General features: G+C 43.7%; 1 protein-coding gene across 1 annotated transcript in view; it reads left to right on the top strand.

Annotated features, from left to right (window-relative positions):
- Nucleotides 1-21,023, top strand: part of MPZL1 (myelin protein zero like 1) — a 61,515-nt gene extending 40,492 nt beyond the window's left edge. Inside the window, exons 3-6 of the mRNA XM_027086411.1 lie at nucleotides 5,049-5,262; nucleotides 6,042-6,174; nucleotides 8,653-8,755; nucleotides 18,148-21,023. Coding sequence (XP_026942212.1) covers nucleotides 5,049-5,262; nucleotides 6,042-6,174; nucleotides 8,653-8,755; nucleotides 18,148-18,249 — 552 coding nt within the window. The 3' untranslated portion in view covers nucleotides 18,250-21,023. The remainder of the gene's footprint in view (nucleotides 1-5,048; nucleotides 5,263-6,041; nucleotides 6,175-8,652; nucleotides 8,756-18,147) is intronic.
- Nucleotides 21,024-27,465: the final 6,442 nt, after the last annotated feature.

Below are 27,465 nucleotides of genomic sequence, written 5' to 3'. Positions count from 1 at the left end.
ATCTCTATCTACCTATCTATCTGTATACTGGGTTGGAATGTATGCCTGATTTCCAAATGTTTGAGTGGACCTGTGTCCCTCAGGATTTATAAAAAGGAAGGCCCCTTGGGTGTTGTGTCTGAATAGGAAGGAAAGGTGAGGTAAAGTCAGAGATTACAAATTTATATGACTTCCTCACTGGGTCCAATTGGGTATGGTTCTGGGTAAAAGAGTCCCAGAGTGAGTGAGAGCAGGAACCCGTGCAAATGTCATGGGGAAGCAGAGTCAGAGGCATTCTTTTGCTTCCCATAAATATGGCATCAACATGGAACATGTATCCTATAGATGCAAAATTAAACACACAGATTTACCCAGGAGAGTCCAAAGAATTATTTAAATTTGTGAAGATTTCCCACTGACATCTTTTGCCAGACTAGAAGTGAGGGACATTGTTTTATCTATAGAAAGTAAAGCATCATCAGGAAGACACCCAGATGCTCTTTCCTTCAAAGAGCAGTTTTACTTATGCTCAAAACATTCTTGTCATGTGGGTCAAAGCAGGTTTACATACCCCAAGCCTTAATATTAAGAACATGCTGTATTTCTTTTTTTTAATAAATTTATTTATTTATTTACTTACTTATTTTTTTTTGGCCATGTTGGGTCTTCGTTGCTGCGCGCAGGCTTTCTCTAGTTGCGGTGAGTGGGGGGCTACTCTTCGTTGCGGTGCACGGGTTTCTCATTGCGGTGGCTTCTCTTGTTGTGGAGCATCGGCTCTAGGCACGTGGGCTTCAGTATTTGTGGCACATGGGCTCAGTAGTTGTGGCTCACGGGCTCTAGGGCACAGGCCCAGTAGTTGTGGCGCACGGGCTTAGTTGCTCTGTGGCATGTGGGATCTTCCCAGACCAGGGCTCGAACCTGTGTCCCCTGCACTGGCAGGCAGATTCTTAACCACTGTGCCACCAGGGAAGTCCACACATGCCGTATTTCTGATTAATGTTTTTAGCTAATCAATTTATACTTACACACCAGTCTGATTATGGTTCTTTCCAGAATGTTCAGTCACTGATACAGGATCCTTTACCTCCCAAATGTCAGGGCATAGTTAATAAGATGAGCAGGACACTCTTCATTTTTATAGATTTTCAGGAGAAGTAAAATCAAGCCCAACATACCAGATATGGGTTTTCTGGTCCATGGAATTCGGGTCCACATGTCTAAAACAGAGCTCATCTTTTCTCCCCTCTGTTTCCCTTCTGTGCTAGTTCTTTTTGGGTATTTATGTTCTTCTAGGGATCTGATTTTTTTTTTTTTAATCTCGAGCTTTGTGGGGGGTGGTGGTTGTCCTTCCTTCCCCATCCACTACCTCTTCCCTTCTATTCCTCACACCCACGCTGAGAAATAAGGACGTTTGCTGGCTCTTCCTACTTTGTTTCTGGCATCTAGCTTTTTGTCAGCCTTCCTGCTTCTCCACTCTCCATTAAGTGATAAAAACTGTGTGCCGGGACTTGTGCGGCAACCCCCTTGGTTATTCCCCGACTTCAAATTATCCATCTTTCAACCCAGTCCTGCAGTCTATCAGGTGCCTTGTCTTAAAACAGTTCTTTTTTTTTTTTTTTTTTTTTTTTGCGGTACTCGGGCCTCTCACTGTTGTGGCCTCTCCCGTTGCGGAGCACAGGCTCCGGACATGCAGGCCCAGCGGCCATGGCTCACGGGCCCAGCCGCTCCGCAGCATGTGGTCCTCCCGGATCGGGGCACGAACCCGTGTCCCCTGCATCGGCAGGCGGACTCTCAACCACTGCGGCACCAGGGAAGCCCCTTAAAACAGTTCTTTCACCTCACCACTGCCCTAGTCAGAGTCCTCAGAGTTTCCCATTGCAAACAGTGCTTGTTTGTTCTAGCCCCACTTCTGTTCTCTCACGTGATCTCCTTCAGTCTAGTAAAAAGTGCTTTATGCTTTGTTTTTCCACTTCTGAACTCTTGCCATTTAAGTTGTATCCCATCTTCACGTTGTGATCCCTCCATAAGACCTCTTTTGATCTTTTTAGCTCTTCTTAAAAACTCCCTGCCCATGTTATCTGGGCCACTCCCTCGCTATGACAGTTTTTCTCTTCTTTATCTTGAATGTAAGCATTTTGAGGGTAGAGATCTATCTTACACCTTTGGCGTCCCTCATGGTTTTAACACTGTGGCTTTTACTTAATAAATGTTGGTTGATAAGGAGATCTAGTCCCTTTTTGTGTGTGAGTTTTTTTACTGTTTCATTTCTCTCTTTCTTACTGGTTTGACCAAAGCGTTATTAATCAGTGCGGTTCAGCAAACACAGACAGTTCCTGTGATGTGCTAAGTGTGGAGGAGCACAGAGAGAAATACAGCTTGTACCCTGCCTTCAGAGGGCACCCAGTCTGATGAGGGAGAGGTTTGCGGAGACCCAAAGGTGGGAAAGAGTGTAGTGTAGGTCTATGTTGCTGCTTCAGAGGATACTTGTAGATGAGGTAGGAAGGAAAGCAGAGACCAGATGACAGAAGGACTTGTTTGCTAAGCTAAGAGTTTATGGTTTATTTCCTGGTTAAGAAGAGAGGTGAAGGGTTTGGGGCAGGCGAGATATAATCAGACATGAGAGGCATTAAATAATGAAAATAGCTTAAGCTTTGAATTCTGTCTCTGAGACCTGTGACCTTGAGTAAGTCACTAAGGTTTTCTGAGCCTCTTTCCTCACTTGCCAAATATCTGCCAAGGTGAATCTCACCTTGCAGCGTGGTTATGAGTGTCAGAGTGTTATTTTTCATGGTACTTCCCATTTCTGCCCATCTTAAAAGCGGAGGCCCTGGCTGCCTTTCTTGTCCAGTGACTAGCTTTGGAAGGCAGAGACGGTGTCTCCCTCTGGAGCAGAGGACAGGTTTGCTTACTGTCCAAGATAGTAACATGTCTCCCTTTGGGGCCATTATAAAAGATTTGGGTTTCCTAAGCTTGGGGCTCCTCAGCTGTGATACCGAGCCTCTGCACGCACAGCATCCACCCAAGCCCCTCCGTGCCTTCCCTGTGGGCCTTGCGGGGCAGGGGCCACAGATAAAAACATGCTGCTGGCTGTTTGTAAGTAATAGGGTCCTTTGTCTCCAAGTCTTCTTCATGAGAACAAAGACTTCCCAGGAGTCTTGTGTCTTCTGCCGGCATCTGCCAACCTGTGGCAGACTTGCAGGGAGGGTAGAACCTCAGAGCCTTCATAGTTCCTAACAAGCATTAGTTATAGTAAACACAGGGTATATATTTGATAAATGGTTTTTAATTTTTTTTCTCCCAATAATCATTCAGGCCTTGTGGAGGATGGATTAGAGGAGCTTGAGACCAGTTAAGAGGTCATAGCCCAAGATGCTGAGGACATGAACATCAGGTATTATCAGTGGGAACTAAACAGAAAAGAGAAACTTAGGACATGGAATTGACAGGATTGGGGATTTTTTTTCTTTAATGATTTATTATCTATTTATTTATTTTTGGCTGCGTCAGGTCTTAGTTGCGGCATGCAGGATCCTCGTTGAGGTATGCAGGATCTTTTGTTGTGGTGCACGGGCTTCTCTCTAGTTGTGGCCTGTGGGTTTTCTCTTCTCTAGTTGTGGCGTGCAGGCTCCAGGGTGTGTGTGCTCTGTAGTTTGCGGCATGCGGGCTCTAGTGGAGGCACACGAGCTCAGTAGTTGTGGAGCGCGGGCTTAGTTGCCCCACAGCATGCGAGAGGCTAGTTCCCCGACCAGGGATCGAACCCGCATCCCCTGCATTGGAAGGTGGATTCTTCACCACTGGACCACCAGGGAAGTCCCAGGATCGGGAAATTAATTGGATGGGAAGGAAGACAGAGGAATTAACGATAACTCCAAAATTTATGGTTTGGGAGACTGGCATGTAGCCATCAGTCAAGATGAGAGACACAGGTAGAAGATGGAGTTGATAGGAGAAGGTGGCAGACTTGGAGGGTGGAGGCAGCTGCGTGAGTAGGCAGTTGGATTAGGGGTCTAGAGCTCCAGGAAGCACTATGCGTGAGAGAGGTTTGCGCGTTAACAAAATGTAGATGGCCATTAAGTCATAGGAATGGGTGAGATTGCACAGGGGTTTGCAGCTTCCACAAAAGGTTCTGAAAATGTTGTGCTTGGATTGCCAGTGCAGCTCAGTGGTTGACTAATGCTCATTTCCACCACCCTCCCCAACCCCACTATCGCCCCATCTGTGAATATGAACAGACATCCAGCCTCTAGCAGAGGTGCTTGTATTGAAGCCGCATATCAGGATAGATCCCCACCCACCAGGCCTGACCTTACTTCCAGGGGGCTGGGTTTGACAGAGTGTTCCCTTGCTGAAAGCAGGTCTGAGGAGAGAGTGAGAGTGGAAAGAGGAAGGGGCTAAAGGCTGAACCTGCAAAGGCGGACGAGAACATTTTGGGTTGTCTGGGCTGTGTTCCTTTCACACGTCCATGACTTTTCTGTAGGAAACCAATAAGTAAGACTGGGTAACCCATCAGATTAACTGATCTGTGATATTTGGGCTTCTTTTTCTTGATGGCTTTGCATATCTTAATGGTAAGCTTTGTGAGTTAAGGCTGAAACCTTTGGATTCACTGGGCTCAACTGTGGTGCCCATCAGAGCATTGGCTTTGAAGAGTCAGGTGGTCCTGACTTTAACTCTGGATCCACCACCTATTGTCATTGTGACATCGGGCAAATGGTTTCTCTGAGTCTCCATTTCCTTATTATAAAAATATGGGTGGTAATTGCTACACCACTGGGCTATTGAGAGGTTTAGAGAGAACGTACACATTTATTTCTCCAACTGAAACAGGGTTGAACTCCATGATTTCTAAATCCCTGTCTGGCTTAGGTTCTATAGCCTGAGATTTGTAATATGATGTGGCATTTCTTTCTGGATGAAGTCTTTTTTTCACATCCTTCTACTCCGCCATCTTGATTGGAGCTCCTCGGATGACGTCTTTTTTTAAAAAAACCCTTCACAGCATGCCTATAATAGAGTTTAGAACTTCTACCTTTGAGAATAGCTCATGTGTTCTTTTTTTCTAATTGCAGTTTTTCCACTACTCCCAAGGGCAAGTGTATGCCGGGAATTACCCACCATTTAAGGACAGAATCAGCTGGGCTGGAGACCTCGACAAGAAAGATGCGTCAATCAACATAGAAAATATGCAGTTTATACACAACGGCACCTACATCTGTGATGTCAAAAATCCGCCTGACATTGTTGTCCAGCCGGGCCACATTAGGCTTTATGTTGTAGAGAAAGGTACTTCCTTGAGTATTTTTGCAGTAATGATTCAGTCCCCTTTATTTCATGCTTAGTTAGAGAACAAGAGTTACATTTCAGGGTGTGTTTGAAAGGGGTATTTCTGCCATACAGTTATGCTCCCTGTTTCCATCGACCTGTGGCTCTACCGAACATGCCTGGGGGTCAGGGAGCTCATTCCCACCGGAGTGGCTGATTTCTCCATTTATAAACCTGCTGTCTGGGGCATGCTGATCAGATTAAAGGAGTATGAATTTTTCACTGTTAATTAGAAGTAAGGCCAGATTCATTATAGTTGGATGGGGTGAGTATTGGGAAAGAAGGAGATTAATATTGTTTTAATATTCTCCAGGAGAAAGCTTTAACATTGGCAGAAACAGTAAAGCTTTAACATTGGCAGAAACAGAAACATTGGCAGAAACAGCTATTTCTTCACCTTTTTTGGAGAATAAGCAGGCAATGCGGGTTCTGCTCTCTCATTTCGAGACAAAGTCTGCTTTGTTGGAGAATAGATTGAGGTAAATTCACATCCCCAGCTTTTCTTCGATTTTAGAGCACTGAGAGGGATTATGTATATAGAAATGTTTTTAGTTCTAAAGCTCATTCTTTATCAGCTAATGTTCCTATGTCATCAGTTAGGTACTAGGATCTCATAATTTGGATAATCAAATAGGGTATGGTAATTGCTAAAGGAAGACACTTGTTTATTAACTTGATACAATTCCATTTCTTCTCTCTGTCGCAGTGTACCTTAAACCTGTTTTGTTCTTTCTCTCTAGAGATTTTGCCTGCGTTTCCCGTTTGGGTGGTGGTGGGTATAGTTACTGCTGTGGTCCTGGGTCTCACGCTGCTCATCACCATGATTCTGGCTGTCCTCTATAGACGGAAAAACTCTAAACGGGATTACACCGGGTAAGAAGCTCTGCTTTTGGGGGGAAGGGTGGAGGGAAGGAATCAGAGTTTATGAAAACTTTTGTATGCTTTATGGGAAAAGAATTGTGAAGAATTAGCTACTGTTAGCTTTCATGTCGGAATCGAGCCATCTTAGAAGATGTTCTGACACGGGCAAGCAGCAATCCGTGGCCTGCTGTTAAACGTAGACTATGACACTAATCCCTGTTTCAGTTTCTCTCTTAGGTTTGGTGAGATGGACTGCTCAGTAGTCTGTGCTCTGTGTTTCAGTATCATCCACTCTGCAATTAGCATTATTAAGCCACAGATATCACTTACTTAATATGAGTTTAACTTGATCTCTAGGTAATAATCTCATAAGGTTCTTCTTTTCAGTTAGGTAAACATAATAATGATAAGAGGAGTATGCTGATAAATGACCCCCCCCCCGATGTGATGATGCAGGGCTTTTCCTGTTTGTAGTCTGGTAAGATTTATTGCTTTGACCATTCTCGACTGCATGGCTGGGCTCATCCAAGCTGAGTTAATAAGAGTTGAACAGCAAAATATACCAGCAATAAAGAAAAGGAGACTTTCGTTGTGTTTGCGGCTTCTCAAAGAGAACACGTTTGAGCATAGGGTGTGTGTCTAATTGAAGGACCCTCTCTTTCTGCCACTCCAGCTGGAAAGCTAGCCTGTATAAGCTTGGTAGAACTCGTGTGGTAAGACTGAGAGTGAGGCTGGGTTTCAGTTGATGTAGCACGAGCTGCGTCCCCGGTGCACGGAAGGGACTGTGGTTGAGGGTTGCATGCCCTGGACTCCCTGGCTGGTGGACGGTGGGGACCTCTCGCTTTGGGCTGTGGCGCTCTACTTTTTAGGAGTGCTGTGCTTTAAGGAGTTTTAAGTGTTCAAATTCAGATATCATTTGCTTGGAATGTTTCTGTTCTGCTGACTGTACCTGCCCCCTTGCATGGTGAGTGGTTTATGATGAAATGTAACCGAAGCATTGGTTTTCGACATGAAACTAATCCAGGGTGGTGACACGCCAGTCTCTGTAGTTCACGCTTTTTGGGTTAATAAAGGCGCAGAAAAGTGTGCCTTAGAATTCTGCATGGCATCGTGAATGCTGCTATTCTTCTTACTTTGGTTTTTTTTTCCCCCTCCCCTGCCTTTTCTACCTTGGTGTGCCGGGATCAGATCCTGCCTATCTTCCACTTCTTAAGAAAAGCTGACATAGACGACACATTGGGACTATAACAGGGCTGGGTCTCCTCTTCCACTCCCACTAGACACATGGTAACTAATCACATTGGCCGTTGCTGTTAATATTCATGTGTATGTATTCAGCCCATCTCCCTTGTTGACAACTAACTAGCCAGCTCTGAGCTAACCCAACAGCTATCATGGTTTGTCCACAAATATGTCATGTGTCTGTGTTAGAAACATGTTGAGTGTACCATCCCAATGAAATTGGGTTGTCAGGTTTTATGGTCATCTGAACATATATGTTCTTCATGTAAAACGCCTTTGTGTGTGTGTGTGTTCTAATTTTTTTATACTTGAATTGTATTATTACTGAGTTAGACTCTCTGTGTTACAATACTCAAACCATTTTGGTTTGCAGCATATAGCCTCCCGGTTCAGAGAAGGCACAGTTTGCAGAATGCTTTGTACGCTTTGGTCTTAGTAACGACACTTTAAATGTGATTCTCTCCACACTCCTAAGATTTTTTAAAAGTACGTTATAAGGGATTGAAGCTCTGCTGAAGACACATCCCATTAGGGAATCCCTAATGAGTTTACCTCCTGGCATTCACTTTCCCTGGTTTATTTATGAGATAGGGCTTGCTGTTGAAGACCCCGACGCCCCTGAAAAAGTTCAGGCCGTGTGATGTGGCATTCCACAGTTTCGTATCATCCATGACTTCCTGGATTTTCTTGGGTTTGGTTGTGGAATTGATGGGGAAACAAACTATGGGGACCTAGGGGATGGAAGGAATGAGATAAGCCAAGACTATGAGCCTGGATCAGTGTCTGTCATTTTGGAAGCACATTCAGAAGAGGTTTGCCTTTGATGATCACAAAAGCGAATTGCTATCAAGAAGGTATAGCTTGCTCCTTTAAACCTGTATCCCAAAGGAGGATTTATGGTAGGGGAAAAAGCCAAAGAAGCAAAAGGATAAATGTACATTGTAGCCAGAATCCCATCCAGCAGATATCATTGTTATAAACTGGGGCAAAGAGATTGCACCACATTGGATTCTTGTTCCTCCCCTGGAGTAGCTTCACTGACTTGGAAGAATTAGTGTCAGGGATAAAAAAATAGTTTCAAGATAGGTGATTGTTTTGATACTCATTGTTTTGTTGAGTTTTGTTTTTATACATCTTCTACTTCATTTTGTCATCACTTGCATTTCTATATTTTTTGTTTCCATTTATTTTAATTCCTTTTTTTTTTTTTTTTTTTTTTTTACATTCTCCAAATTGCCAACTCATCAGCTGCAATACATCAGAGAATGTGTCACCGGTTAAGCAGGCTCCACGGAAGTCCCCCTCCGACACAGAGGGTCTAGTAAAGAGCCTACCTTCTGGATCTCACCAGGTAATGGCTGATTGCAGTTCCGCCCACCATGCCATGCTCTGCAGTTTGGTGCTCTGTCACAGTGTGGGGTGTGGGAAAGAACACTGAGCTGTGAGAAACGGACAGAAAGAGAGCAAGAGAAACAGAGGGGAACGTAAGGGCTGGTTTCGGAGGACCACAAGAAGGTATGTAGGGAAGAATCTGACTTGAGTAAAGGTTTCCACCAAACCACCACTAACAGATTGGCCCAAGCAAAATTAGGAAATGACTTTGTCAGATGTAAATACTTCTTCTTTCGTTGCTCAAAGAAATAAAGCTAGTGAACTAGATTCTATACTGAGGTGTTCTTTAAGCCATGGGATTCACAGGAAAAAGTTGATTTTGGTGTTGGTAATAGAACAGAAAAGTTATTTTGCATGAATTCTTTAGGAGAAATTGAAAGTAAACATTTATCTGAATAATTAGTAGGCTCGATGAACAAGGAAAGGCTTTAGTTTCTGCTTCTTGTAGAAAGTACAGAGAAGAAATAACTTTCATTTGGAATTTAGCAGGAATCTGGCATTGAGGTTAATATTGTGTTTTGGCCATGCTGGCGTAACTATAAATGGCAGAAATTCCAGAGCTTAGTACCAATTCTGGTCTTCTGGGGTAGAAAGCATTAGAAGGAATGTGGCCAGTTATAACTTTGCCCTGAGGAGGCGGGATTGAGGGCGTAGTGGGGCGGGTGGATTTAAGAGGAAGTAAAGGATAACAGTGTTTTGTGGAAGAAGTATTCCACAGTCTTAGTTCACAGTTGTCCTACATGGTGAGGAAACTGAGGCATTGCGATGTTAAATTACTAAAAGCACAGACCCAGTTAGCAACAGAATCGGGGCGAGAACCTAGATTTCTATGCATTGTCCTTCACAGCATCAGGCTCCTTACTTGTTCCTAATCCGTCTGTCCATCTCTCTCATTCTGTTTGTCTCTCCGACTGTCTCTCTCGGATTATGTAGTATACCTCAGTTCACTAATTTGGATTGTGAATGGGAATAGGGTTGTGAATAAAGGCGTTAGAGTTACAGGTAGGCATAATACCTAAAGAAGCCTTGGAAACTTTTTCTTCTGTCCTTGAAATGCCATGGGCGTTGTTCTCCTGTTGAAAACAGACTGGGAGGAAAAAAAAAAAAAGAAACAATGGACTTTGGACACTGGAAAACAGGTTGTGCAGCACCATGATTCCTAAGAGAAGGGAAACAAATAAGGAGAGCCCTGTGATCGTCCCAGCTTACTCCTCAAGGCATTTTCCAGGCTGCAGCGCTGAGGGGAAAACAAACAGCTCACCTGTCTCACTGAATTGAGGAGGCGGACATCAGAGTTTGGGGAGGCCTCCTTAATCTTCTTGAGAAAGGATGCACAGCAGATACAAATTTTGAGGCTTCATATGGTAGGCAGAATAATGACCTCCAAAAGATGCCCACATCCTAATCCCTGGAACCTGTGGGATATGTTACCTTACCTGTCAAAAGGGACTTTGCAGCTGTGATTACAGATCTTGAGATGGGGAGATTTTCCTGGATTATCCATGTGGGCCGAATGTAATCATAAGGGTTCTTTTTTTTTGCGATACGCAGGCCTCTCACTGCTGCAGCCTCTCCCGCTGCGGAGCACAGGCTCAGCGGCCATGGCTCACGGGCCCAGCCGCTCCGCGGCACATGGGATCTTCCCGGACCGGGGCACGAACCCGCGTCCCCTGCATCGGCAGGCGGACTCTCAACCACTGCGCCACCAGGGAAGCCCCATAAAGGTTCTTATAAGAGGAAGGCAGGAGGGTGAAAGCCAGAGACTTGAAGATGCTATTCTACTGGCTTTGAAGATGAAGGAAGGGGTCACAAGCCAAGGAATGCAGGCAGCTTCCATAAGCTGGAAAAAGCAAGGAAGCAGATTCTCCCTAGAGCCCCTAGAAGGAATGCAGCCCTGCTGATACCTTCATTTAGCCCAGTGAATCACATTTCAGACTTTTGACCTCCAAAACTGTAAGATAATACATTTGTTTTTAGCAGGTCTAAAATTGTTTTTATTCTCCTCCCTCAAGCTTGACTGATCATCTGGTTGGGTAGGATTCCAGGTTGGAAATCATTTTCCTACAGCATATTGAGGCATTGCTGATTTTTGTAGCTTCCAATGCTAAGAAGTTGATACAGTTCTGATTCCTCCTTCGGGTGGGACCAGTTTTATTCCCCTTCCCTTAGAATCTTTTTTATCCCTCATGCTCTGAAATTTTATAAAATTGTGGGCCTTTTTTGTTCATTGTACTGGCTACTCAGTGGGCTTTTTCAGTCTGAAAACTCTGCCCTTCAGTTTTAGGGTATTGTCTTCCATTATTCTTTGGAAAATTTCCTCCTTCCATTTTCTATCCTCTCTTTTGGAAATTCCTGTTAGCAGTTAGATCATCTAGAGCAGTCCTTTCGTTTTCTTAATTTTTTCTGTTTTGCAGTTTCTTCTAGAAAATTTCTGTAACTTTATCTTCCAACTTTTATTAAATATTTAATTTCTGCTATCTTTTTATTAATTTTCAAGAGCCATTGCTTATTCTGGTTCTGATAACCAGTACTTTTCATGGATGCATTGTCTTATCTCTCTGAGCATATCATTTTTTCTTGTTTCATGATTTTTAAACAATGTTTTCTTCTGTTACTAGATTTTGCTGTTTCTTTTGAATTCCCTTTTTTCTTTTATAATTTTTGTCTGTCACGTTAAAAGCTTTCCTCAAAGGCCCAGCGATCCTTGGTTATCTGTTTGTATTGAAGGCACTCAGATCTGATCACGAGCTCTTTGTGCAGAGACAGAGCTTACTGACTAGTAGGCTTCACTGTTTGGATAAAGTGCTGGCTGGCTTTCACTGGGGGACCCCTAAGTGTCAGTTGCTAAGGTCTTTTCTCTTGGGTTAGTCGATTTCTCCAGAAAGAAATCCTCTGATTCCATGCTTGGGAATGGAGCAGAGGAAGGAGAGAGGAGGGCTCCCTGTTCAGTAAGTGGATTTGCCCGCCCTGTTTTCAGCACCAAGACCCTACCCTGCAGTGACTACTGTCCCTGAGCCAGAGATGGGCTCAGCTCTCCTGTGAGTAAACCCCCAGGGTTCTGCCCAGGCCTGACTCCGCGGCATTTTCTGGAGGCTAGTGAGAAGCAGTTCAAGCACTGTGTCAATCTATGTGATCATTTTTCAGCATTTGCAGTATGACACCAGGTCAGCTTTGAGGGGAAAGCCGCAGCATGCCTCACAGTCGATTCCTAGGTTATTTCCTTTGCGCTCAGTACAGGCCCCTGAAGGCCTCTTCTCTAACATGTTGCAAATCAGGGTTTCTGTTCAGTGACACGTACCTGGAGCACCCTTTGTCTTACTTGGTTATTTTTCATCAAGTCGTACTGTACCTTTTATTTTACAGTTACACAACTTGTTAAAGACATTTTCTGCCTTACCTGTTTCTGGGACTTATAAAGCCTTAGTCGGTCCACACAAGGCTTGGAAGTGGACTGCGTGATTCCCCTGGAGACTTAGCTTCCAATTTTTGTTTTATTTCAGTTTGCATTCAATGGTCAACTTGGAACAGGGGCTGCTATCCTGGGGTTAAAACATTTGCTTCAGATACTCCACAGAATTCCTAAGTGCTCCAGGGCCTTAGGTGACGCTGGCCTGTGCTCTTACTTGCCATCACACGCCGTCTTCAGTATGTGTATCAGAAACACCTCTGTGTCAGAGCACCGGAGGTGTTTGTGGAAGTTGTTCTTACCAGGATCCTTCTGATATACTCCATCTTCAGTTGTTCAAACTGAGGCAGAAAAGGTTTCACGGTTTAGGAAAAACTGGCTTGACCTGATATGTTCATCTTATTAGGTAATTTATGAGATTAAGTACTTTTTGTAAGTTGCGCACAAGCAAAGGTAGCAATTGTTTTGAAAATTCAGTCATTCCATTGCACGTTCTCTTTGATCACTTCCACACACATCTGAGTGCTCAGCATACTTACAGCGTAAACTGGACGTGGGACATGCAGGCATGAGTATCACCCAGTCCCTGCCCTCCAGAACCTCAGAGTCTCCTGGGTTGTTCAGGTCATCTTCAGGCTTTTCTATGATATGGAGAATTTTTTTATGTATATATCCTGACAAAACAGCCTTGAGGAAATCTTCATATTTAGATAGACATCTTAGTGTTTTAAGGGTTAGTGATGTGTTACAAACTAGTATTGACGCTGGGGTCCAGCTCATCGTGTTAACTTGTGGGGCATTATTTAACTTCAACATCTGTTCCCTTATCTTTGAAATGATGGGTTGGGGCAAGTTGATCTTTAAGCCCCTTCTCATTTTTCCATTGCTAATTGTAAGAGTCCATGGTACACTGTGCCTTATAAGGAGAGGTTTAGGCAGTTGCTGCCCACATATTGCAATCAGATCTGTGAAATGGGTGCATGGTAGGGATGTTTGCAAACTACCCCTTGGGACTTTCTTCCAAGGGTTCTATCATGACATGCTTCCTGATTATCAGAACCTTCCATTTTCTACCTGCAGGCATCATCTGAGAGTCTAATAGCGTTAGTCATTACTATTTGGATGAATCAATAACTCAAAGTTATTTTATCAGAAGAGAAAGAATACTAGTGCTCTAGGAAGGAAATTTACAAGAGATGAAACGTAATAGCCAGGCAGGGCATTAAGTGCACTATATTACTCATCTGTCTTTGGCCACTATTTTTGTTATAATTGGAAGAGTAGTAACAGAAGACTTGACTAAAAGTACCTTTAACAGTAAGAAGTTTATTAACTCACAAGAGGCCCAGCAATGTCATTAAGACTCAGGTTCTTTCCATTTTATTCCTTCCTCCTCTGCATATTGTCTTTGTTCTCAGGCTTCTTCCCTTAGCCTCAGAACGGCTGCCGTGGTTTCAGGCAGCTCATGAAAAAAGGCACCTGAGCTGAATTCCGAGAGCTGACTCTCCTCCCAGGTGGTTTTTATTATGGAGGAAAATCTTTACCTGGGGCTCCCCAGCAAACTTTTCCTAGTCCCCTTGGCAGAGTGGGTCACATGCTGATGCCCCTTCCAGTCATCTGCAGGGGGACAGATCGGCTTCACCCCTGGGGGCAGGGGAGAGTGGGGTCGTTTACCTGAGCAGAGGAAAGGTGCACACCAGAACCGAATTAGGGCTCTTCCCGCACACAGAGAGGGAGGTTGAGTTGGGAAGGGTGTTAGGTAGGCGCTACCTAGAGTGGAGTATTCTGGCATTAGGGAAAAGATAAGTACAAATCTTTCTTTGTAACGCTTAGCTTTGAATGACATGGGTTTCAAATAATTTTTGTGAATATATCTTACGAACAGTTGGTTTTCTAGATCCTTTTCTGGAAATGGTTAATGCTTTGTATACAAAAGGCAAGCGGGAATTCCCTGGCGGTCCAGTGGTTAGGACGCCATGCCTCCAGTGCAGGGGATATGGGTTTGACCCCTGGTTGGGGAACTAAGATCTCGCATACCATGTGGTACAGTCAGAAAAAAAGGGGGGGGGGCAAGTATTTATGGAGGACAGTGAGGGAACAGTTATGTATTTGTCAACTATAGTCTATAGATATGTGATGTCTCCAGAAGTACAGCATGTGCATTCGTTCACTTAGTCCTCACAACAGCCCTACGAGGCAGGTTCTTTTACTGTCCCTATTTTACACGTGAAGAAACTGAGGCTTAGTTAGGTTGAGTCACTTGCTCAAGGTCAGTAGTTAGTGGCAGAGCTGGTATTAGACCCCGATCTGTGTGTGGCTCTAAGGCATGTATTTGTTCTACCCTGCCTGTCCAGTTCTTTTCAACTTCCTTTTGATAATCAGTTTCATTTATCTCAGAGAATGTCACAAGACACATCTGTTTCACATCTATATTTGGTGATGTGAAATAAATACTGAAAATGTGTTTTGTGAACAATCAATGAGCATGTGGTAAAAACAGATGTTCTCTCTTAGTGATACTTGTGCTAGCTTGTCAGGTGTGAGTCCCCTAATGCCTGAAGGACCAGATTCAGAGTCTAAAGGGCTACAGAGACCACGGAAAGTGTACTTCAGGACATAATAGCTTCCGAGAAATTAATATCTGTTCAGAGATAGGTCTCCTTGCTCTTCCATAACCCTCTTTTCCTGGACCCTCTTCCCACACCTTCACCAGTATGTTTTTATATTGGGATAAATTTCATGCAAGTAGAGTTCAGGGGTAATTTCATCTCTAACTGAAACTAAAAGAATAGACCTAGGTCAAGCAATTAGTCTCTTGAAACATTTTCAGTAATAAAGACTATTTGTATAATAAGTAGTTGGGGAAAATATATATGTACAGAGCAATTTTTCACTTGGTTATGGTAATTCTTTGTGACAACGCCAAAAAAAATGGAGGATGAGGGAAAGTGAGTGAGTGTCAAGGTGTACAGTAAAAACAACTCCATTAAGGGACTTCCCTGGTGGTGCAGTGGTTAAGAATCCGCCTGCCAATGCTGGGGACACGGGTTCGAGCCCTGGTCTGGGAAGATCCCACATTCCGTGGAGCAACTAAGCCCGTGTGCCACAACTACTGAGCCTGTGCTCTAGAGCCTGTGAGCCACAACTACTGAAGCCCATGCCCCTAGAGCCCGTGCTCAGCAACAAGAGAAGCCACAGCAACGAGAAGCCCACGCACCGCAATGAAGAGTAACCCCCGCTCGCCGCAACTAGAGAAAGCCTGCGCACAGCAACAGACTCAATGCAGACAAAAAAAAAAAAACCAAAAAACAGCTCGGTTAATGCAGGTGTTATCGTTGATATTGTTTTAACTCTCGAACACCCCAAAGTAAATATCTTAGCGATGGCAGGTACATTTCCAAGTTGATCTTGGTTCACTGACCCCTCCTGAAGTCCTCAGTGGTCTTGGCCCTCAAAGTGTTAAAGTCCTGAGGCACGTCCCACAGAGACCCAGGGTACCTACCGCTGCCAAGTCAACCTCGGAACCCAACTTTAGAGAGCTGTGTTAGATTGAGCTAGATCCATCAGCAGATTCCTGAGCTCCAATTCTGGTGAGAATTCCTTTAGATCCATTCTTTCATCCACCCCTTCATCCAGCACCTACAGTCTGCCAAAGACTGTCCTAGGCATTTAACAAAGCCCCTGACCTGAGGGCCTTATTACATTCTAAGGGGGAAAGGGAGTGAGGACATTAGATAGTGGGAAGCAATTTGAAGAAACTAAATCCATCAGTAGGAAGAAGTTCCTTTTATCCCTCAGTGTTTTCTCAGTTACTTTCAGCAAATCGTTGCATTCTCTTGCCATGAAGGACAATACTGTCTCACATGAAAGACCTTACTGGTGTTTTAACATTTACTGACCAATTCAGAGATTATTCTGTTATTTTTCTTTGTTGCTTTCTCTGTGCTCTGTCTTTTCCACTCGCACAGTTTATCAGTTATCTATTACTGTGTAACAAACCACTTTAAAAGATAGTGGCTTAGAACCACCACCAGTTATTTGGCTCCCACTTCTGTGGGTTGGTTGGGCAGGTCTTCTGGTCTAGGGCAGTTCAGCTGACCTCTGCTGGCTCGCTCGTGCATCTGCAGTTGGCTGGACAGCCGGCAGGGGTCTCACTCATAGGCTGACGATTGGCAGGCAGTTGGCGGGCCGGAGAGACACAGGACAACTGGGCTGTGTGTCGCCCATCAGCCAGCAGTAGCTTGGGCTTCTTCACATGGTGGTGGTGGCTCTGTGGGTTCCAAGATCAAGGAGACAGTGGAAGCTGCAAGGCCTGTTGAGGTCTAGGTATGGAACTTACACATGTTACTTCTGCCACATTCTGTGGGTCAAAGCAAGTGATAAGACCAGCCCAGATTCAAGGGGTTAAGAAGCAGGTTCTGACTCTTGGTGGGAGGAGCTGCAGCATTATATTGTAAGGGTGTAGATGCAACAAGGGAAAGAATTTGTAACCACCACACGGTGTAAACTCCTTCCCCCATGAATACACCCTAAGCCTCCTAATGGATGAGGTCTTACTGTCTAGGAAGTTACATAATTTAATTTCAGGATCTGTTCTGTTGGAAATGGCTGTTACCAAGGATCCATTAACTTACTAGAAAACACTTTTGTCATTGTTTTCCTGGAAGTAGAAAATAGTTAACTTTAACTTTTTATTTTGTAGAATAACATTTAACTTGCCGCTTTTTGAGATGAATATAGAGGGTTTCAGTTTGATTCAGTATTAACAGCGTGATCTGTTGTGTTACCCGTGACAGGAATGAGAGTATCACACGCCGACTAAAGACAAACACACTGACTTTGACTGCTTGATTTACTTGACTGGTAACCTCGGTATATTTTCAAGTATATTTGTATAACAATATGTTCATGAGAATAATGATTAATATGTACTGAGTGCTGCCAGACGCCGCTTAAGTTATTTGTAGGTATCATCTCATTTAATTCTCACAACCATCTTAAGACGTATAATACTATTGTTAGTGCCATTTCAGAGATAAAGAAACTAATGCTTGGGGGTTTTAAAATACGCCTTCTGTAGAAGTTGGGGGGCCTGAACTCCACAGGATCCCACGTTACACACTAAAGGATGCAGGTTGTGGGACTCCTAGATGGGAGTGAGGATGTTTGCTTTTTTTCCATTTTTTTCTTCTTTTTATTAGTAGACTTTATTTCTCAGAGCAGTGTTAGGTTTATAGAAAAATCTAACAGAAAGTAAAGAGAGGTCCTATGTACTCCTTCCTCTCCAAAGTTTCCCTCATTATTAACAACTTGCATTGTTGTGGTACATTTGTTACAGTTGATGAATTAATATAGAAAACATTATTATTAACTAAAGTCTGTGGTTTATGTTCAGGTTCACTCTTTGTGTTGTACATTTCTATGGGTTTCACCAAATGCATATGTCATGTATCCACCATTACAGATTCATACAGAACAGCTTCAAGGATGTTTATTTTAGACCACATACTTTGGCTCCTGAGCTTATGATTTCAAAGTTGAAAGCTTGAGCACAGTAGTAGACTATTCAAAGAGAGAATCCCTGGATTGGGAGAGACGTCGACTTTGGGTTATATTAACTTTTCTTTACCCGTGAAACAGGCCTATTTTGTTGTTGCTGTTGACAATTTTAGGATCTCTGGGTTGGAAGGGACTTTAAGGGCTGTGAAGCACAGCCACCTGTCTGATATTTGAACCTTCGGCCTTCCCTCCTTCCCCAAGAGTCAGAGGACTCGCTCTGGCCCAGGCAACTTCCTAAGAAGGAACATATGTACCTGAAGACATTCAAAAGAGGGAACTCTTCGCTCTGGAACCTTAACAATATTCCCTTTAATCATTGCTTCTGTCCCTGCACCTAATGGGGCCACCAGTTTTTCCAAACCTCTAATTCTACTTCTCTTCTCCAGGGCCCAGTCATATATGCGCAGCTAGACCACTCTGGCGGACATCACAGCGACAAGATTAACAAGTCAGAGTCTGTGGTGTACGCGGACATCCGGAAAAATTGAGAAGACCCCAGTCATATCCTAAGCAAGAAACAAATCCAAACTGGACTCTTGTGCAGAAAATGTAGCTCATAACCATGTGTGGCCTTGGAAACCTGGACACGGACAAGCACATGTTTATTCATAGAGGGAGAAAAAGAAGTGTATAAAGAATATGTATAAATATTCTATTTAATCTTCCTGATGCGAGGAGCCACTATTGCATGATGAAGACATGGTATGGTTCTACGTATACGTAAATTGTCTGTTTTTGTACTTCCCTTCAGGGTCATTTACAGTTGAGAAAATTCAGACACATTCCTATCACCATCATTTAGATGTGGTTTGCCTTAATGGAGATGGTAGCAGATCTTTTAGTATTCTAATAGACATGGCCTTTTCATGTAAGGGCTTAACCCGCCTTCGCGTTTATTGTACTTGGAGAGTGGAGATGCTATGATGGAAGCATGTTCAGGGTGGCCTTTAGCCCAGGGTGTACCACCTGTTTGGCGGTTGTTTTTAGAAAGCATCCATTTGCTATGCCACTCGGAGACAGCGTGAGAGATTTTGTTGCTATTTTGCTTTCTAAAATACAGGGCAGTTTTTAGCTTTCAGTGTTGTGTAGACTATAACATCACACCCTGTAAGCATATTGTCTCAATTTGTGGATTCATCATAGCAAGATTGGCAAAGGATCAGTGCCGGAAGTCCCTTCCTTCCAGGTACTTTTAGATCAATACCATAATCAATATATAATTGAAGTAGAGAACCCAGGCCTGGCTTGAGGAGTACTGTACCACTGGGAGAGCAAAAGGTGTGTTACATTCTTTGCTGAAGTCCTTCGCACTTGTAATAAGAGTCCCCATACACCTGAAGGAGCTGAGTTTCATTTCAAGTAGGCAGAAATGGAATAATGAGACTGCCAGTCTCCAGCATCGCAGAGTGCTTTCTAGAGAATCTTCTATATGAAGCTTCAGTCATGCTTCCAGCAGGGGCAGCATCAGTCATGGCTTCTGTAATAGATTCATGACGCCTCCGAGGCCTTTGAGGCTAAAAAGGGTCTAGAGTTTTAAAATCAGCAAACAAGGTTAGTACTTCTACGTTGGGAATCTCTTCGGTTTCTGGTTTTTTGTTCTTTTGATAAACAATGAGATGAGGAGAAATCTAGACAATTTGGGCATCCTTCTCAATTTATTTTCTCCCATTGACCACCGCCCCCAACACCCCATCTCAAACCTATGTGATTTTTTAACTCAGACTGAAAAGCATGGTGAAAATCATTAAACACTTATATTGTCATTCCCCCATTTTCTGGATTTTTTTTTTTTTAATAATTTTTTTCGTTTAAAATTGAAAGCCCACGGTTAGAGGAAGAATACTGACAATAGGGTCCCAGGATGTGTTCAGGTAAGTAGGGATGACAGGTGATGTTAGTTTTTCTCTCATTTACTTTGAGGACCCCTAAGAGCTGCCATCTCCCCCCACCCCGCCCCATCTTGTCATCTTTGTGAGGGAGTTTGAAGGCTGAGTTTTAAGGAAACAAAGAAGGATTTAGATTTAAAGGTGTGCACGAAGTGGTTACATAGAGAAAGGGTGTGTGAGCTACAAAACGAACTCTGCCCCATACGTGTGGTCTTTTATTTGCTGAGGGACTATTTGTTGTTATTCACATGATGCTCCAACTTACATTCCGTTGATATGTACGTGAGCGGGGAGCGGGCTGCGTCATCACACATACCGGCCATCTCCGAAGCTGGTGCGTCTGGCATGTGTTGCGGCGTGGGAAGAAAACCTGCCGGCTCTGCTGCGTCTGCCTGTTCTGTGCTCACAGGTCCCGCGCAGGACACAGGGACGCGGAGCGCTCTACCCGAGACAGTTCTGCAAAGTGGTCAACTTTGCCTTGCGCCCTGGGGCTTCTTTGCCTCCACGGTGAAAACTCCAGGAACCTTTAGGAGACATTTTTGTGTGTTGGGAAGGCGGGGGTTGGTGTTGGGATGTCACCCTTCAGGCTGATGCCAGGATGACGATACTCTTGGTGAGCCCTCCCACTGTGAGAATTGTACAGCCGTCCGGGACTTCAGGGGGAAAGAAGACAGGTTGTGGTGAGACCAAGTGTGTGCACTGATAAGTGTAACTTCCTTACGGTCGTTTTTGGCAGAGAAAGGGGGATCCTCCGTAACCTTTCGCAGAGGTCCAGTGAATCTACTATACGTACTTCCTCACACCTCCTGATAGCAAGAGCCCTGATTTCTCTGCATGTTTGTGAAGCTGCCACCTAGAGCACCGGCCCTCGCTTTCGCTAACCACAGCCGTGGGCCTTCCCTCCCCTGCCTCCCCGTGGCCTCCTCTGCGGGGCAAGGGTGGTCAGCTGCCAGCTTCTTACTCTGGGTCTGTGACTATCTGTCTGAGAGAAGCCGCTCACACCTGGGTGGAGCACCTCAGTGTTGGGGCTTTTTCCAAAACTCCTCACACCAACTCCTGTGGATCTTTTGACCCTTTCTCCTGTGTCCCAGCATCCTCGTCCCTGGACACAGATGACAACAGCAGGGTTGCTTCCAAATGGCAGGGCTGTCCTTTCCATGTCTGATTATTGGCAGAATGAGACCTCTTAAAACTACACATGATGTTTCTAAGGGGGCACCTAAAGGATTACTTGAGATTAAAATTTCAATCCATCTGTAGTTTTTCAATGGAAATGTATTCAGCTAGGTAAAAAAAAAAAAAACATCAAGTTCATTAATTTTTCTTTTTCAATTGTTGTATTTTTGTGAATATTTTAATACATCTTTTTCAATTACTGGACTGTGTTGTGTGCTCATTTTTAATCAAGTGAAGAAGATATCAAAGCCCTTTCTTTAATTTATCCTGCTCCAGCCACACAGGCTTCTCATTCTTCAGAAACACCACACTTGTGCCTGCCTCACGTCCTTTGCACCTGCCGTTCCCTCGGCCTGGAACACACATTCTGCACATTTGTATGGTTTGCTCCCTCACTTCCTTTAAGTGTCTACCCACATGTCACCTTCTCAGAGAGACCTTCCGTGATATGTGAAAGAGCAACTTCACCCATCCCTGGCTCTTCCTAAACCCCTTAACCTGGCTCTTTTTGCTCCCTGTCGAACTATATATGTGCTTGTCTGTTTTCCCTACTAGAACATAAGCACTGAGACGCCAGACCTGTGCTGTTTTGTTCACTGATCCATCTTTAGAACAGTGCCTGGCAATTAGCAGTTGTTCAATAAATGTTGACTAGATGGCCGATGGATAGGTGGATTTATCTGTCAACAAATCTATATTTGAGAACTATCCTATGTCAGGCACTGTGCTAAGCATAAGGAAGACAGAGCTCCTCAAGGAGTTTGCCACACTAGAAGTGAGAGAAGGTGGCCTAACCATGATAATAGCTACTAAGTACTTGCTGTGTGCCAGACACTTTGCATTTCTTATTCTGTATAGCGCTATGAGTTAATGCTAGTTGTACTAATCTTAAACCCACTTTTAGAAAGACAGTGTCAGTAAATCACAGCAGTATTTTTTTGGATATGTCTTCTAGAGTAATAGAAACAAAATAAAAAATAAACAAATGGGACCTAATTAAACTTATAAGCTTTTGCACAAGAAAGGAAACCATAAACAAAACAAAAAGACCACCTACGGAATGGGAGAAAGTAATTGCAAACAATGCGACTGACAAGGACTTAATTTCCAAAATATATAAACAGCTCATTCAGCTCAATATCAAAAAACAAACCAATCAAAAAATGGGCAGAAGACATAAATAGACATTTCTCCAAAGAAGACATACAGATGTCTAACAGGCACATGAAATGATGCTCCACATCGCTAATTATTAGAGAAATGCAAATCAAAACTATAATGAGGTATCACCTCACACCAGTCAGAATGGCCATCATTAAAAAGTCTACGAATAATGCTAGAGAGGATGTGGAGAAAAGGGAACCCTCCTACACTATTGGTGGGAATGTAAATTGGTGCAGCCACTATGCAGAACCATATTGGTCCTTAAAAACTAAAAATAGAGTTGCCATGTGATCTAGCAATCCCACTCCTGGGCATATATCTGTAAAAGATGAAAAATAATTTGAAAAGATACATGCACCTCCATGTTCACTGCAGCATTATTTCAGTAACCAAGACATGGAAGCAACCTAAATATCCATTGACAGATGAATGGAAAAAGAAGATGTGGAATGGGCTTCCCTGGTGGCGCAGTGGTTGAGAGTCCGCCTGCCGATGCAGGGGACACGCGTTCGTGCCCCAGTCCGGGAATATCCCACATGCCGTGGAGCGGCTGGGCCCGTGAGCCATGGCCGCTGAGCCTGCGCGTCCAGAGCCTGTGCTCTGCAACGGGAGAGGCCACAACAGTGAAAGGCCCACGTACCGCAGGAAAAAAAAAAAAGATGTGGAAAAATATACAATGGAATATGACTCAGCCATAAAAAGGAATGCAACAACATGGATGGACCTAGAGATTATCATACTAAGTGAAATAAGTCAGAGAAAGACAAATATCATATGATATCACTTATATGTGGAATCTAAAAATGATACAAATGAACCTATTTACAAAACAGAAATAGACTCAGACATAGAAAACAAACTTATGGTTACCAAAGAGGAAAGGTGGAGAGGGATTAATTAGGAGTTTTGGATTAATATTATATATAAAATAGATAACGAAGACCTACTGTATAGCACAAGGAGTTATATTCAACATCTTGTAACAACCTATAATGGAGAAGAATCTGAAAAAGAATATACATATCTATATAACTGAATCACTTTGCTTTATACCTGAAACTAAATACAACATTGTAAATTGACTATACTTCAATAAAAATAATTTTTTTTAATTAAAAAGGAAGAAAGGCAAGGACTTCCCTGGTCCGGGAAGATCCCACATGCTGCGGAGCAACTAAGCCCGTGTGCCACAACTACTGAGCCTGTGCTCTAGAGCCCACGAGCCACAACTACTGAGCCCGCATGCTGCAACTACTGAAGCCCCCACTCCTAGAGCCTGTGCTCCGCAACAAGAGAAGCCACTGCAATGAGAAGCCTGCACAACGCAACAAAGAGTAACTCCCACTCACCACAATTAGAGAAAGCCCGCACGCAGAAACGAAGACCCAACACAGCCAAAAAATAAATAAATAAAATTAAAATTAATTAATTTTTAAAAAGACAAATGTGGTCCCTACCAAATTACCCATGACATTTTCCACAAAACTAGAACAAATAATCCTAAAATTGATATGGAACCATAAAAGACCTAAAATGCCAAAGCAATCCTGAGGGAAAAGAACAAAGCAGGAGGCATAACCCTCCCAGAGTTCAGACAATATTACAAATCTACAGTAATCAAAACAGTGTGGCATTGGCACAAAAACAGACATATGTATCGATGAAACAGAATAAAGAGCCCAGAAATAAACCTACACACCTATGGTCAATTAATCTTCAACTAAGGAGGCAAGAATATATGATGGGAAACAGTCTCTTCAGCAAGTGGTGTTGGGAAAGTTGGACAGCTGCATGCAAATCAATGAAAGAACACACCACACACAAAAATAAACTCAAAATGGCTTAAACACTTAAATATGACATGACACCATAAAACTCCTAGAACATAGGCAAAACATTCTGACATAAATCATACCAATGTTTTCTTAAGTCAGTCTCCCAAGGCAATAGAAATAAAAGCAAAACGAAACAAATGGAACCTAATGAAACTTACAAGCCTTTGCACAGCTAAGGAAACCATAAACAAAACGAAAAGACAACCTATAGAATGGGAGAAAACATTTGCAAACTATGCAACTGACAAGAGCTTAATTTCCAAAATATAAAAAGAGCTCATAAAACTCAACAGCAACAAAAAACAACCCATTTGAAAAATGGGCAGAAGACCTAAATAGACATTTCTACAAAGAAGATGTACAGATGGCCAATAGGTACCTGAAAAGATGCTCAATATCGCTAATTATTAGAGAAATACAAATCAAAACTACAATGAGATACCATCTCACACCAGTCAGAATGGCCATCATTAAAAAGTCTACAAATAACAAATGCTGGAGAGGGTGTGGAGAAAAGGCAACCCTCCTACACTGTTGGTGGGAATGTAAATTGGTGCAGCCACTATGGAGAAAAGTATGGAGGTTCCTTAAAAAACTAGAGTTGCCATATTATCCAGCAGTCCCACTCCTGGGCGTATATTCAGACAAAACTATAATTCAAAAAGATACATGCACCCCTATGTTCATAGCAGCAGTGTTCACAATAGCCAAGACATGGAACAACCTAAATGTCCGTCGAGAGATGAATGGACAAAGAAGATGTGGTACAAATATACAATGGAATACTAATAAGTAATAAAACAATGCCATTTGCATCAACATGGATGGACCTAGACCTTATCATACTAATTGAAGTATGTCAGAAAGAGAAAGACAAATACCATATGATATCACTTATATGTGGAATTTAAAATATGACACAAATGAACTTATCTATGAAACAGAAACAGACTCACATATATAGAGAAGAGACACTGTAGCTGCCTGTGGGAGTGTATGTCCTGTGAACCGCGTCATGTGTGATGTGGCAGAAAAAGAAAAGAGCTACTTCCCCCAGCCCACAAGGGCAGCAGTAATGAAATCAGGTTCTCTTGGTTCCTCCCAAATTAGAATTAAGTATTGGGGAGTTTCCTCCTCCTGCTGGGACTCTGACTTCCAAGCTGCACAAGAAACATACCAACCAAACACATACGTATTTCTGAGGGTGACTACAGCCCCAAGGGAGCTGGCTTAGTGTTTAAAAGGGAACTTTGGGTACTCTTTTGCCCCTTACAGCTACAGGCCCCCTTCTGACTTCTCTAGGTGATTACATTGCTAACCAGATTTCAGAACAAATGGCAGGGCAACAGTCTTGGCGACCAGGGGAGAGGGAGGATATCAGTTATAGGGGGAATTGACATCAGGTTTGCTCATTGGTTATGAGGGAGACCAGCAGAGGAGCAGGTCCCTCCTAGCCCTCGGGTTAAGGCTGTCCTGGGCAGGTGTTTCCCTTTGATAAACTAGCAGGGTGGAGCTGTTCTGGCCTAAGGATTAGAACAATCACGAGCTCGGGGCAGGGGTTGGAGGGCAAGCACATGGGCAGTCATGTTTAGGTTCCATGATTAGGAGGGAGTCAGGTGAGTTAGGGCGTCAGTAAGACAGGGACTGGTTGAACAGGAGATGTACAGAGAGCAAGACAGCAGCCATCTTGAGTGGCCTGATCATACACTCCACCCCTACCTACACTGCTTGACCCTCACAATCTTGGCCCTCCCCTCTTCTGTGATATCCCTGGGGTCAGGTATGCAGAGGTGCCCTGCAACTAGATGCCACAAATACAATACAGACAACAGCAGCTAAAGCAGATTAAGAGTAAGACACCTAGTATGCTAAAGACAGTAACTGTCTAGGATGTGCCAAAGTATGGAGCCAGGAGATTATCCGCTCAATGAAGAGGAAGTCAAGGGCAGCAGCATCCTGTCCAGGCATAAGGAAAGGTCACCTCTGGCTTCCACAAACCCAGAGCCATCTCCATGGGGTGGGGGGCAAGACCCCAGCTTTAAGGGAAACATTCTGGTGGCCCAGCCAAGTGTCAGTAGTCACAGTACAGGTCTGCCACCCCATGTTGTGTTGGGTGCCACTAGGGGCGGGCCCATTAGGTCTTTCCAAACAAAAAGCAGTTAATCCCACTAGTTGGACCTGTGTGGCCAGGAGCCAGCCTATTCTGCTACACACAACATAGCCCGGGGGCATTCATAGGCCGTAATCCTGGCAAAGTGTAAAATGTGTTTTACAGTAACGTTTACCAATGACAGTCCTTCTGACCTATTGGCATGCAGGACAGGAAGAGGGTGAGAGTCTTTTCCCCACATTGCCAGCTGTCCCCACATGGTTGCATTAGCCAGGTCCATTTTCCGTGAAAGTCCAGAGGACGACACCAACAGCATCTCGCTGTAGACCCAGCAATTAGACTCATTTTGCAGTGAGACCATCGTTGCTGCCCAGTTCCTCTGCTCAGGCTAAGGATGAAATGTAAGGCATCTAACAGGCACAACACAGGGGAGATCATGACCATCAAGCAAAATACAAGCCGTAACCACATTCTGAGATGATTCCACTCCTGCCTGTGTTTTTTTGTCCTGGTCTGTAATACAGTTCGAATACCTCAAGTTTTCAGGAATACAGGAATGTGTCTAAAATCACATCTATGTGACCATCCTGTTCTATTTTGGATGCCTGAGCCATAGTTAATTTTGATTTTTGATTTTTTGTGTGTGTGTGCAGTGGCTTTGAGATATACTTATTAAAAAGGAAGGAAGGAAGGAAGGAAAGAAAAAAAGAAAGAAAGAAAGAGGAAAAAAAAGGAAGGAAAGAAAAAAAAGCAGGGAGGAAAAATCAGGAAACTTGGATACAATCTGAAATTTAAAAATACAATTTTGGGGCTTCCCTGGTGGCGCAGTGGTTGAGAGTCCGCCTGCCGATGCAGGGGATGCGGGTTCGTGCCCCAGTCCGGGAAGATCCCACATGCCGCAGAGCGGCTGGGCCCGTGAGCCATGGCCGCTGAGCCTGTGCGTCCGGAGCCTGTGCTCCGCAACGGGAGAGGCCACAACAGTGAGAGGCCCGCGTACCGCAAAAAAAAAAAAAAAAAAAAAAAATTAGTAGAGTGGGTCTTAACAGGCCTGGTTCAGATTTTTGTGTCAGTTGCCTACCACTGTTGTCATCTTTTTCTTGGTGTGGATTTCATTTGGGGTTAGCAGTCTTTTCTGTAGACCAGTCCAATGTAGAGGCCCTTCTTAAGTGGGAAGTATGATTTCAAGAGTTAATTTCCTTCAGTTCTATTGTGTCCTTAAGAATATCTGATAAGCGTCCTTTTGAGAAAGACTCTGTTAACTTGTTTTATCCTTTTTTTTTAAATTTTATAAATTTATTTATTTATGGCTGCGTTGGGTCTTCATTGCTGCACGCAGGCTTTCTCTAGTTGTGGCGAGCAGGGGCTACTCTTTATTGCGGTGCGGAGGCTTCTCATTGTGGTGCCTTCTCTTGTTGCGGAGCACGGGCTCTAGGCACACAGGCTTCAGTAGCTGTGGCACGTGGGCTCAGTAGTTGTGGCTTGTGGGCTCTAGAGCACAGGCTCAGTAGCTGTGGCGCACGGGCTTAGTTGCTC

Source organism: Aethalodelphis obliquidens, unplaced genomic scaffold (assembly GCF_003676395.1).
Source record: "Aethalodelphis obliquidens isolate GAN/ISIS:26980383/991018 unplaced genomic scaffold, ASM367639v1 scaffold55, whole genome shotgun sequence".
Classification (NCBI taxonomy): domain Eukaryota; kingdom Metazoa; phylum Chordata; class Mammalia; order Artiodactyla; family Delphinidae; genus Aethalodelphis; species Aethalodelphis obliquidens.
Note: the sequence above shows the minus strand (reverse complement) of the source record. Positions and strands in the feature narration are given on the sequence as shown.